Source organism: Pelmatolapia mariae, linkage group LG7, assembly GCF_036321145.2.
Source record: "Pelmatolapia mariae isolate MD_Pm_ZW linkage group LG7, Pm_UMD_F_2, whole genome shotgun sequence".
NCBI classification, from domain to species: Eukaryota; Metazoa; Chordata; class Actinopteri; order Cichliformes; family Cichlidae; genus Pelmatolapia; species Pelmatolapia mariae.
This window is the reverse complement of record NC_086233.1, coordinates 49,870,013-49,883,471: the sequence shown is the minus strand read 5'-3', so window position 1 is coordinate 49,883,471 and position 13,459 is coordinate 49,870,013. Positions and strand designations below refer to the sequence as shown.

Here is a 13,459-nt window from a genome sequence, read left to right as displayed (position 1 = left end):
GAGGGGATTGCTTCCATGAGTATTTTTCATGCAGGACACAATAACATACAAAGAACAAAAAGTCAAGCATAACCTCAGTGTTGTAGTTTTTTCTTCTTCTTTTCTTTACCTTGCCCAGGTGTTTGCTCGGGTTTAGGTGGGATTTCCCTGATTGTTATTTTTTACTTAAAAAAAATTCTGTTCATGTCCACTCTCCATGACAATCAAAACTGTGGACAGTAAAATTAAAAAAGAGCAGAAAAAGAAAACTATCTCATAGCCATGTTTATTTCACAACCATTTTATTTTTAACACTAAAAAACAAAACAACAGGTTGCTCATAATATAGATGTCCACTCGGTAACAGCATCAACTCCTGGCCACCCCTCGCTGCTGCCTGAAATGGTCCTGCCCTCATTTGCATAAGTTGTCTGCGGGTTGCTGCATGACCAGCAGGGGTAGGTTAGGGGAAGGAGTGCATGTGGACTGTACACACATGAGTGGAGACACGAGCAGAGGAGCTGTGCGTGGACTGTATCGTGAGCCTGGACTCTTGCACTGAACCAGCAGAGTTATGTACTGCGCTCACCCCGTCTCTGGCGCAGGGAACAACTCACTGATGCACTGCTACAACATGAAACCAGTGAGTACATATTTATATATGTATATATATTACAGTTATATTTCTGTCATTTCCCCTCCCAAGGTTACGTGGGTGTGTTTGCTGATGATGCATTTGCACTGTCCTCTCAGATGTTTGTTTGCTGTATCTGTGCCCTCATTGATTGAATAACCTTTTCTTTTTAATAGATGTGATTTTAGCAGACTTGCATCAGCAGGAAAACAATTTGCATACACAACTTGTAAAAGTTAAAAGTGTTCTCTTTCCTTCTTTTTGTGAGAAACTTAAGAGTTGGTGAGAATTTTCGTTGCTTTATTGAGATCATTAGATGCACCACGGGTTAATCTGTACATGTTTCTCTATGAAAGGCAACAAAGAGATAGAGCTTTACATTTTAAGGGTGTCTGTGCTTTAATAAGCTGTGTGCGTGATCAGAGCTGATTCTTTAACTTCTGCAGTTGCAGGTTAGAAGAGGACGAAGAGTTTCTGTGGCGTTATAAGGTTTACTCTTACACTTGGTTTGATTTGTCATAATCAAAAGGAGAGTTATTGACAAATTACACACATCTTCACGCACACAATGCTAGTAGCATTTATTTACGTATAACTGTAATATCTCAGTGATCTTTCTCTTAAGGTTAACAAGAGAGAAAAATAAAACAACAAGCATCAACTCGTGCTTCCTGTTTGCTGACAGAGTATCATGTAGTCAAGCCTAGCAGCAGAAAACATCTTGACATGAAGCAGATTGCTGCTATTTCTATTTGATTTAACCCCGCTATGTTGGAGCAGTCCCTCCACCACTGCAGCCATTATCAAAGGCAGCTTTGATCTCTGTGAGACTAACCATATCCAGACATCGTGGATCAGAGAGGCAGAAAATTGGTTGCATGTGGCTGGAGTTGGCCATGGTGGAGCAGAGCGTGGGCCCTGAATAGCAAGTTGAGCTTTTACTCATGCAGCATCGTAATGCTGTGTACTTTTACAATGGCAAAAGGTACTCTCGTTGTTTGTTCTTTTTTTGTTTTTATTTCCCCAACTTTATCCTTATTTATAGACTAAAAATCAAATAAGAAATTCAGCTGATAGATTGTAAAGAATATTTATCCAAGATGATTTAAAACAAATGTCAACTTCTTGAGTATTTTAATCTCCTCCTTTTTTTTTCTTGTGGGGCTTAGCTACTTAAAAAAAAGTCCTTTATCATTTGTGATGCCATGATTGATGGTTAATAAATCAATGCTATGCTAAAAGAGGGTGCTATGGTGTCGGCTCTTCTCCAGTGGGGGCCAGAGAGGGCGTGCTGGGGCGGGGGTGTGACCATTATTAACGGGTCGCCTGCTATGCTGATGGTAAGGAGGACAATTGGCTTTATCCTCTGCCATATGCTGCCCATGGCGGCTCAGACGGGCCCAGTGTCGACAGGGGCTCCTCTGTTTGGCCTAGCCCACAATCACCATGGGACTCATGCCAGCCAGGGTCATGGCTCGTGTGTGTGTGTGTGCATGAGCCTGTGAGTGTGCACGCACAAGCATACTCAAGAGAGTCTTTAATAGCCTGCTTTACAGAACTTGTCGTCCGGGTAACTGACACCCCATTGATGCTGCGCAGGGAGGTTTATTTTCATTTCCTGGGGCACATCAAAGCAATGGAGAGAGGTGCAGGTGCAGCCCAGAGCTCTTGGTGTGTTTGAGTAAGTGAGCATGTGTTGGTCTGATTTTTTTTATTATTTTTTTTTTGTGCATATGTGCAGCTTGCAGCATCAACACTTGTCAAGAAAGAATTAAAAATATAAAAAAGCTGAAGGTAGCTTTAGTTTAGTCTAAATCTACTAGCCGTTAACAATACTTGGTTTCCTACAGGAGAGGATCATTAGGATCAGACTCTTTTATCTGTTCGGTTTCTGTTTGAGAACAATTCACAAGAAGACTTGGATTTCAATTTTATTCGGGAGGGTGTCCTATCCCAGCCTTCTGAAGCCAGCCGAACCCGATCGTGATTAGGGCTGGGATTTCTCATGGTGAATGGTTCCTAAATCCGGATGAGGAGGTGCATGGATCTGCAGCTTATGGATTAGTGCAATAGCTCTAAGTGTGCATCAGCTCTCTGCTTTGTTTTCATAATACTGTTGCCTCATCTCGCACTCACAGTATTCACGAGTTAGTGTCAGTCAGATTGGTTTGGGCGATACTGAGACAAAGAAATTTATGCTCAGAGTTCATTTTATTCTCTTACTTTTCTTTTCAGGCTTATGGGCAGTCTCCTTGTGCAGACATCGCCACCCAGAACTCATCTTCACATCTTTCGCCCAAGGCCCCCAGCAATGTGTTTGCAAGCATGTTCTTTGGTGAGCTCGAACCCTCTTTACAGTTCTTCTGCAATGCAGTCCGTTTTGATAACAAAATATAGGAAATAAATGCAGACTTGAAAACGTTATTATTTTACTACAGGTGCTATCTACTTTCCTATACTTTAGTTGCAAGTTTATAGGTCTATATTTCATATTAAAATACCAGCTGTCTTCTCATAAAAATCTATTTTTACTTAAGTTCTCACTGGTTTTGGAAATATAGTTTTAACAAATGCTTAAATTGGTGTTCAGTATGAACTGGCATTCGGTATAACACTAATGGTGTACTCGCCGGAAACCCATTAATATTCACCACAAACAGTCAGTAGGACAAGGAGTAAAGTTGATAGCTGGAATCAAGTTACCGTAACATATTTTCACAACTTACCCAAAAGTCCTATGATTTCACTCCTTTTTCTGTCTCTGTATTAAAGCAAAGTTAAACCAAAAGATCAAAAAAACGTGTCCTCCATTTCTGATTCTCACCGGAGAGAAGCCAGTCTGTGTGAGAAACACAGTTTTAAAGTGTAGCAGAAGAAAGAGTTGAAATGCTTTAACTCACATGAACACAGACTTCCCTCGATTCACATCCCCGGTTGTAAATTTTGCATCAGTTACTGTCACTCCTTAAAGTTTTGGTTGTTTTGGTGTGAAGAGGTCAGAACAGTCTACAGCCATGCTAGCCGTGCTATTAAGTTCATCAAACATAATGTTTGCCATGTTCATCATCTCAGGTTAACTCAAACATTAACTCATTAGCCTACAGTACAGCTGAGCCTTATTGGTTTGGACGTTTGGACTTATCATAATTCATTGCGAGGTAGATAGATGGTATATGTGCACCATAGACAGTATAAAAAACAGATATAGATACAGTGACATCACCCACGGGTTTCTGGAATCATGTTTTAAAATGTTGAGATGAGCCACCTTGGTTGCAAAAAACATTTTTTTAAATGTGAGGACATGATCATGGCTTGTCGAGCTTAACTTGTTAGCCATTAAGTGTGTGGTTTCATGCCACAGTTAATGCTGATTTAAAGAATACTTAATTTTTTATTCAATATGACCCAAAATGAGCGACTAAATCCATAAACTCAGCAGGAGAGTGAAGAAATGAAAACAGGAGGTCGTTTTTCTCATAAAATTCTAGAAGACCAAAATATTTCGGCACCCACAGCTATCGCCATCTGGTGGCCTTCAGATAAAATACAGGTTTAAGGCGCTTCAGCTGTGTCTTCATTTTTCCTGGAAGCTACGTCCGATTTTCAAATTGTCCATGGAAGCTCAGATCAATTTTTTTAAGTCTGTTATTCAGGTTTTTATTGTAGTTGTCAGATATTTTACTTACCCAAAAATCCAGCAGAGAGTGTAAGTTGTATTACATTTTATTGGCAATCCGCCCAGTAACTATGATATCTCAGTCTTGGGGGTAAAAGAATCAAAGAAATGCCTAAAAAGCACCATGAAGATTAAATAAAGTATGTGTACTTCACTTTATTTAAAGATCCATTTGTATTCTCAGCTAAGCAAATTCAGCGGAACATCATCGTGTCACACGTTAATGAGCATTGCTTTGAATCTGGACTTCAGTGATTTCATAGAGTGCCACTGTAGAGCTTCACGACCTGTCTGGCTGTTTGAGATGCTGCTCCAGTGCAGGCTATAACATATTATTACTCATTTTAGAGGGGATGGGCAATTCGCCGGACATCTGGAATGCTGTAAATGGGCTGAACCAGCAGGGCTATGAAGGTGCACTGGGAGCAGCCACAACCCACCAAACACAGCCGGGGAGTTACAGCAGCCTGCAACCGGCACACAGTCACCTGGTGAGATTTACCACTGGGACTTTGGGCGTTGATAGCAACAAACTTTTTGACCCCTGTTGTTTTTTTTAACTGCGTGTTTTCCCCCACTCTTCAGGACTTCTCTCCACATTCAGTGTTGGCTGTGGATATGAACAGGGCTCTCCCGCCCATGTCCACTTTTCATCGTAGCAATGCAGTCTCGCGCGCTCCGTCAGTCAACACCTCAGAGAGCTCTGCAGGTCAGAAAATGGAAATGGATACATGCTTTCCCTAATTTAACTGCTCTTTATCACATGCTTATCTTGTATAATAAATATTTTCTTTTTTAAATTCAGTCTCAGGGAGCCAGGGAAATGTGTCAGGACCATCACAGACAGGCGACACCTTGGGCAAAGCTTTGGCCTCTGTAAGTACCACCACCTCAATCCTATCAGATCTAAGTCTAAGTCCCGAGAGCCCCAGTGGTATAATGCAAAACTTCCCCCCCTGCCAGTGACAGGACACTGCACATTAAAAAGAGCTACTCTCATGCTGCACGACATTTTATTGGTTGCTCACAAGTAAAATGACCAGAATTCACGAGTTAAGTTGAGATTACGAGCCTATGAGGTTGCGGCAGCAGCCGTAAAAGCCCATCCAGAAATGACAAGTTGTGCTTTTAAAATGATCCACGCCCTGGTCACACTCCTCCTGCTCCCTCTCTCCTCTTTTTGTCGCTGTCTGCTGTTAGATTTACTCCCCTGATCACACGAGCAGCAGTTTCCCCTCCAGCTCATCCACACCGGTGAGGTCTCCGTCTCCGCTACCCAATTCAGCAGAACCTGCAGGTAAACTGGAGCATAGCACACGTCAGCGAAATATAATTTACATCATCTATATTCTGTTTCCCTGATGTTTTAAATCCGGTTGTTTTCTTCTTCTCAGGTAGCAACATGTGGCCACGGAGTTCAGTTCAGGCACCAGTCTCACCACATTATGAGTCTTCGCTAATATCGATGGTAAGGAAGTAATCTGATATCACTGAGGTGGCCTTATGAAATATCTGGTATATTATAAGAAAGATTAAAGTGAGTGTGTACATGTGCCAACTTCAGCTTATTTCATGTCAATATAACAATTCTGATAATAATGTTGAAACTATTTGGTGCCATTAAAGGTTTGACTTTTGGTGATGTTTCTTCGAGAAACAACTTAAGCCAAAGATTAATAACACAAATTAGCAGGTAATAAACCTCTAATCAAAATTAAAGCACAAGCTTCTTGTACCTCACAGCGGGCCTTATTATTTCCAAGAAAAGGGCATTGAAACGCCCCAAAAGACACCAACAACACAAACAGAGGTCCAGTTCAGTTTCAGGAGAGGCCTAGCAGGTATCCGTTGGCTCCAGCTGTGCAGGGTGTAATTCCCCTGTAATTAATTAAATCAAATGTAATTTCAGTGTATTTAATTTGAAATTACAATGTAATTATATTTACCTACAAATACTTTAAGGTGGATAACAAGTCAGGTTTTAAAGGAAATAGAGCAATAATTATACTTCAAGTAATTTTAAATAGTGTGTAATTTTGCAGAAAAACAAACAATATATCGCCATCTTACATAATAAATATGCAGCATGTTTTGGGCACGGGGCGTATGAGGGAGTTAATTAATCTTGCCTTTTTAAATCTTTATTCAGTATTCATTATGTTGATGTGTATGATGGCTGTTCTGTTATTTAATTGTTCTTTTTTTAATCCAAATGTGATCAAGGACTGTTTTCTCTCTGTAACTTAGAAGAAAAAATAAATACCATCAAAATTTTCAGGATTATGTAAACTTTTGATGACACAATTGTAACAGTGAACTGTTCTAAATCCCTACTTTATATACCTACTATTAAATAGGAGGATGAAAAGAACATCCATCATGCACATCAACATAATGAATATTAAATAAAGATGCAAAAAAAATACAACAAAGATATGAAAAGCAAGCTTAATCTGCTCCATAATATGGCCCACGCTCTAAAAGCTACAGGGTACTTACAATGTAACATGGGGCAGTGTTGCTTGTTTTCCTACAAAATTACAGTGATATTACGCAGTACTTAAAATTACTTTACAGTATATTTTAATTAATTACGTTGTTTCCTATAAAAAACCTTGACTTGTTAGCCCTTTATTCTTGTGTATCTAACTTAATTTTCCGTAGTTCATTATAATTATATTGTAATTTCAAATAAAATACATTGAAATGCCATTTAATTACAGGGCAATTACGCCCTCAGTTCGGGCTATATTATAAAGTGTTACGTAACTTTTTTGCTTACTGAGATTTTATGCTCCTGTTTGGCTAGCCTCCCTTCACAATCATGACTGGGTGTTTCCACTGAAGGAACTACTACTACTGTCTTGCTGTTTTGGGCAAGAGGGTTTGAAATTTAGAGTCCTCTTTGTAAATTTTGAGAATTGTCCCCCTGGTGTTTTCAGTCTCAGGTGGAGGATCGTCTGGACAGACTGGATGACGTAATCCACGTCCTGAGGAACCATGCCGTTGGCCCCACCGCTGGTCTGCCCAGTGACATCCACGGGCTGCTGAACCAGCCCAACCACGGCCACCCGGGCTCTGCCAGCACCCTGCCGCTCAACTGTCACAGTCCAGCAATGGTTAACAACCCTTACTTTGAAGTATTTAAAGAAGGACAGGGCAGTGTGCATGGAAATTCCCTGTTGTGTGTGTGTATCTGCGCTGGCATTCAATTGCAGGAATTTTTCCACCCACTACGTCTGCATGTTTTCCTAATGTAAAGGTTGCTGTCCTTGAAACTGGAAACTGAGAACAATAGGAGCGCTATGATGTGCTGTCCTTGTGTGTCCAGTGTATAGTATGTGCAGACTTCTAAATCCACTGTAGGGTGATTGGGGAGGGAGAGGGGGAGGCAGCACGGTGCACTCCCATTCTACCATGTTTCCCTTTGAACAGACCAGGGGATTTTAGCTCAGCTGGAGTGGAAGTGTATGCGAGGGAAAGGGGTTTTTAGTGTAATCCGCTGCGAGAGGGGGGTATTAAATTCTCTCACTTTTATTTTATTTTTTCCAAACGATGTGTCAGTGAATCATTCCTGAAGAGAATTAGGGGTATGTTTAGGGAGTATATAGTAGTTTAAAGGGAAGGATTAAGATTGTCTGAGATTAAATTAATTCTGTAGAGTGAGAGATCCGCACAGGGTCGCTTTGGAAATGAGAGGGCAGATGTTGTTTTGTGGCTGATTTGTCTCTAGCTTGGATGCTATATGCCACTGAGTGTCTTAGAAAGATTTATGGAGCCCCGCAGTCACATTTAGAGGATCCCAATCTACAGAATACTTAACCATTGACTTATGAACACATGAAGAATGTGTTATGTCATTCTCTGTGTCATAAAGGTTGAAGCTGTCAGCATGAACAACAACCACTCCGCCTTCCAGGGCCGCGCGCAAAATGGTCACCCGTACCCAGCCAGACAGAGGGCCACCCTACAGCCTGTGCAAGGTGGAGGTAGAGGTGAGCTACCCTTCTCCCTCGCATCTCTTCTCCACCAGACTCATATACTTCACTTTTTCTCTTTGTGAAAAAAAATGTTGTTTATGTTTTGTGTGATCGCCCACAGGTGGCCTTGGGGTTCAGAGTAATCTAGAGCTTAAGATGGAAAGTGGGGAAATGGAAGATATAATGCACACCAGCCATGGTCACAGTTCAGACAGCCAGAGATCGGATGAGGAGAGCGAACACAAAACACATGGAGAAAACAGTGCAAGAAACAGGTGAACACTCATGCCTTATCGTGTGTGTGTGTGTGTGTGTGTGTGTGTGTGTGTGTGTGTGTGTGTGTGTGTGTGTGTGTGTGTGTTTAAAAAACAAAAAAAAACAAAACAAACAGCAAAACAAAGAAAGGAAAAAAACAGTGTTCATTTGTTCAAAAAATAAAATTTTGTGTGTAAAGCCGATGAAAAAATACGCCCAATTATGCAGACAAAGCACTTAAAAAAAATTGGTTTGAATAGTTAATAATAATTTAAATTACATTAAAAATATGTTTTAATTTAATTTTGTAATTTAAAAAAATGTTACTTTTTTTTTCTTCAATAAACTACTTTTTAAAAATCTATTACAATAAAAGCCAAAAGCAAGAAGAAGAAGAGCCTTCCTGCCGTTTCGTTTCACTCATTTAAAACACTGCCAGACCCCCTGCAGTCAAGAACAGCTGTGTCTGGACCAGCCTATTTAACTTAGCCTCATATTTCTTCTTCGTGTTGCATTAAGTCGCAGTGAATTAAAGAAGGAAAAAAGAAGGAAGAACAGCTGTCGGGACGTACACATCACAGTTAAGAGTTAACCAAGAAAATCCCCAAACCACAAAGCAGTCTTTGTAAACTGTCTTACAACTGTCCCCTTTAGCCTCTGAGTGAACTAAGGTCTGTGTTCAGCTTTGCTGCACTTGCATTATTTATGACGCATGATTATAGATCTTGGGAAACCTTATAAAAAAGAATAAAAAGTATTTGTTGTGTGACTGTGGTGATTTTAACTTGTACACCCAACAGTCAAAACCAAAAAGAACTCAAATTAAAATACATAAACCTGAGAGACGAGCGATCACATTAGTTTTGTTCATAAATGTTTCAAATTAATGATAATTTTTAGCAGTTTTATATTCTGTCAATCCTTTTATTAATTAAAGGACTAACTGTCATTAAGTGTGGCCGACGACGACGAAGGATGCTTTTGGTATTACATGAGTCACAGAAAAATTTATAAGGCCTGCGTCAGAGACTAAAATGATAGCGTATGTCTTGAAAATGTCACAGACTGGAGCTCCTGTCCTGGTGTCTCTATGTCCAGAGGTCTTTTCAGGCCAGACCTCTTCAGCTGTGATGTCTTGAGTGCATGTTTTCTTTTTATTTAGATCTGTAATCTAGTTGAGGGATATCAATGCTGACATATATAGACATCCTCCAGCATCATTCTTTTTTTGTTTGTTTGTTTTCTAAAATATTGAAACCAGATGATAACAAAAAGCAAAGAAAACCAAGAAGAAAATTGTTTAAATGTGATTCTAAGAATGGACATATGGGTTCTTTTAAACAGACATGTTTAAGGGTTATTCATAAATCTGCCGCTGATTGCATTATCTGCTGCCATTGTTGTATGCAAACCCCTTTTTAACTGAACGTTTTAGAGGATATGAGATGATCCCTGGAGACTGGATCACGTAATCCTGGCACAGCAGCCAGCAGAGGGCAGAAAAACCCGGAATATATTCTGAAAGCAGTCTCGCTCACTTCGCTTTTCTCTGCTTCTTCTGGAGTGTCGGTTTGAATTTGATGAATCTTCATTTTTAAAAGATTCAGCCACACCTTTACCTGTGGGCTTCCTCTGTTCATGTCGTAGCATCCATGAGGATGAGGAGCTGAGTCCGGAGCAGAAGGCTGAGCGCGAGCGTGAGAGGAGAATGGCCAACAACGCCCGCGAACGCCTGCGTGTGCGCGACATCAACGAGGCCTTCAAGGAGCTCGGTCACATGTGTCAACTACACCTGAAGAGTGAGAAGCCGCAGACCAAACTGCTGGTCCTCCACCAGGCTGTGGCGGTGATCCTCAGCTTGGAACAACAAGTCAGAGGTCAGTGCGTGTTTGCTGCAGGGAGGCCAGTCTCAGATGATGATGGCGCACCCACGATGAAAACTAGGCTTCAGTCAGTTATCCACAGAAAGCTCCTTCAGTCTATTTAGACATTTGTTTTTACATATAGATCTTTTGTCTTTACTACTTCTGGTTAAAATTGAATGAATTGATATATTTTTTGGCCACATGAGGGCAGCACAGCATTATCTGACAGTAAAGATCTGTGAATGAGAATCTGCAGATGGGAAGCAACACTAGCATATATCTTGAGGCGTGCTTGTGTCCCCTTGTTAAAGATAGGCCCTGATTCAGCCCCATCGGCTGAGGGGGAAATATGTGGCTGTTTAAATACTAAATGCCATCTCAGTTCACTTAGTCTGCCTGCTGTGCAAGAAATATCGAGCTTTTATTATTACCCCCCCCCCCCTTTTTTTTAGCTGCTTTTTATCACTAAATTATTACTGAATAGGTGACAGCATGAAATAAGCAAAAAATAAAAAAGCTGGGAGATGCTACAAGGCTAAGGGAAACTCCAGAAAATGTATTTATTTTTATTTTATTAAACCTTTATTTAATCATTGACACTCAATGCTTCATCTACAAGAGAGGCCATTTTCAGACAAGAATAATAAAATTCCAGCAATAAACTATAAACAGTTCTTATTCTCTGGAAAGGATGCTTTCTGTGCTGCATGTTGTAATTTGACCTGCTGCTAATAAGAGAAGCTTAATACTTAACATGAAAACGTCTGTAAGGTTGACTTATAAAGTTTTTAGCTTCTATTATTTTTAAAGCAGATTCCCAACATCTGTAGCACTGTTGCATAAATACAATAACGAGTATGTACTCCCAGTGTTTCCTATTTTAGTCTTATGCTAACGTGTTATTTGTTGGACTCCACAGAGAGGAACCTGAACCCGAAGGCAGCGTGTCTGCGGAGGAGAGAAGAAGAGAAGGCGTCTGCCGTCATAACGGACCCACAGTCCATGCATCTCGCTTTTCATCCCAGTCTGACAGACCCGGCGAACCCCATGGGCCACCTCTGAGCATCTGACCACATCGAGTCTACCATCAAGTATTTACCATCACCTTATATCAGCAATAAACTTTATGAACTAAAGTCTAAAACAATTGGATGTTTCTATTTGAGGGAATAATGTAAAGGACTTCCTCAAATTAATTTCCTGTCTTTGATGTCCAGATGCTGAGGGAAGAGCATCCCAGCTGTTTTGGATGTTTCCCATTTCTTCGGACTTTCAGACCGGGACAGTGAGGTCTTCTTCTCTGATTAGAAAGCGTGATGCAGTTGAACAATCATCTCCTAACTTCCCAAACTGACTCTTAACTTTGTGCCTGAACGTTACTTGTAACAGACAAATGCATTGTACGCTGCAGATGTTTTGTACATATTTTGTATATTTATTGATTATCCTTCTGTTGGAATATATCTGAATGGATGGAAACCAGTAGTGGCAAGGTGTCATCTGCAGTTTTTAATTTTGGCTTAGCCAGGTATGTTTCTGACTGACACTTTTACAGTGTGTCGATATTTACTGCAAACATTTGTGTTTTCCACCAAGCTCAGATCCACATTCCCACATTTGTGTGTTCAGACAGCAGATTTTACTTGTCCTGAAGTGTAAGTGTGTGTGTGTGTGTGTGTGTGTCTGTGTGTGCGTGCGCATATTGCTGAAGGGGTTCGACCATTCTGTGAATGAACAGATCTCCAGGAATGTTCTTTAACACGTGGACAACATCTGGCATTTGTAAAGTTGTTTGAATGTTATTTGTGTTCTTGCACTCTTAAAAGATTACACTTACTGAAACACTGGTGGACAGGAGCCCTCTTCTTCTCAGTGTAATCACTGCTCTTCACACGTAGTCAAACAAGCTCTTTGCATGTTTGAGTTTTTAATAGAACCTTTCATTTGTTTTCTAAGTTATATAAGTTATCTTTTATACAAATGTTGTGAATTTGATGATGTGTATTTGCTTTTGTCTCCGATTTTACACGAGGCGACACTTTTTTTGTTTTTGGTGCAGTTTACTAGATGTAGCTACAGTTCAACCTCTGAGCAATACAATGTTACAGGATGATTGATGTCTTGTTTGCTTCTCACTCTGCTGAAAAGATAATACAAATTTAAAAAAAATATTAATCCTGAATAATCTGAAATACTCTTATCATAACATGTACAGTATGTGTACAGTTTGAACTAGCCTACAGGCATGTGTCAAAATTATATTGTAGCAATAAATGTCTTTTCCAATGAATTTTACTCCCAGTTCTGTCTTTTTCACTCATCTTTAGTCTAGTCCTTGTAGTTACCGTTTTCAGATTTATTTTATTTTTTTAATTTAACACTGACCTAAGAGTCATTCGAGCATTTAAAAAGCATTTATTCAAGTGATAAACTAGTGTTCTGTCTACACATGGCTTAGCAAGAAACCGACTGTATTTTAGAAAATACATATCACATATTTTGTTCCCTTTCCTTACTCGAATTTATGAAAACTACCAAGCACAATTTGACAGGGATGAAGCTTTTTGCACCAAAGAACTATTTTCTGGCGTATCTTGGCATGGTGTGATGTGTCTTTAAGTAATGTGAGGAAACTGGACAAGTGAAGAAGAATCTGAAAGTCCTGCCAGAAATGGTCTCCGTGGAAGGGTGGCTATCAAAAGCAGGAAACGAGGACGGAAAGTCTGCAGCATGCCAAATTACACCAGAACTGGATTTAAAATCAGGCCTCATAGTGTGATGAATCCAAATTTAAATAATCTTCGGTATGTATGTAGGAGGTCAAGAAACAAGTACAACAGTGAGCGTCTGCGGCCATCTGTGAAACACGGTGGTGGCTCTGTCATGGTTTTGGCTGCATTTCAGCTAGGGGCGCTGGGCATCTTTGCATGTCCTTCATGGAAAACTTTTCCTGAAGTCTACTGAAAGGAATAACAAGAAAACTTGTCTAAGAGTTCAGACTGTGTTGAAGAATAAAGGCGGTCATAACAAAACTTGTTGAATTGCACAAACTTAGTTTTTGCTTTGC

At 40.1% G+C, this 13,459-nt stretch overlaps 1 protein-coding gene across 1 annotated transcript; it reads left to right on the top strand.

Annotated features, from left to right (window-relative positions):
• The first annotated feature begins 452 nt into the window (after positions 1-452).
• Positions 453-12,666, top strand: LOC134632372 (transcription factor 12-like). Its single transcript, XM_063481057.1, has 13 exons — positions 453-622; positions 2,849-2,948; positions 4,641-4,783; positions 4,878-5,001; positions 5,098-5,168; positions 5,493-5,589; positions 5,687-5,760; positions 7,235-7,411; positions 8,170-8,287; positions 8,394-8,547; positions 10,175-10,404; positions 11,312-11,483; positions 11,610-12,666. Exons 1-12 carry the CDS (start codon positions 554-556, stop codon positions 11,452-11,454), a joined length of 1,500 nt encoding a protein of 499 aa, XP_063337127.1. The 5' UTR covers positions 453-553; the 3' UTR covers positions 11,455-11,483; positions 11,610-12,666.
• Positions 12,667-13,459: the final 793 nt, after the last annotated feature.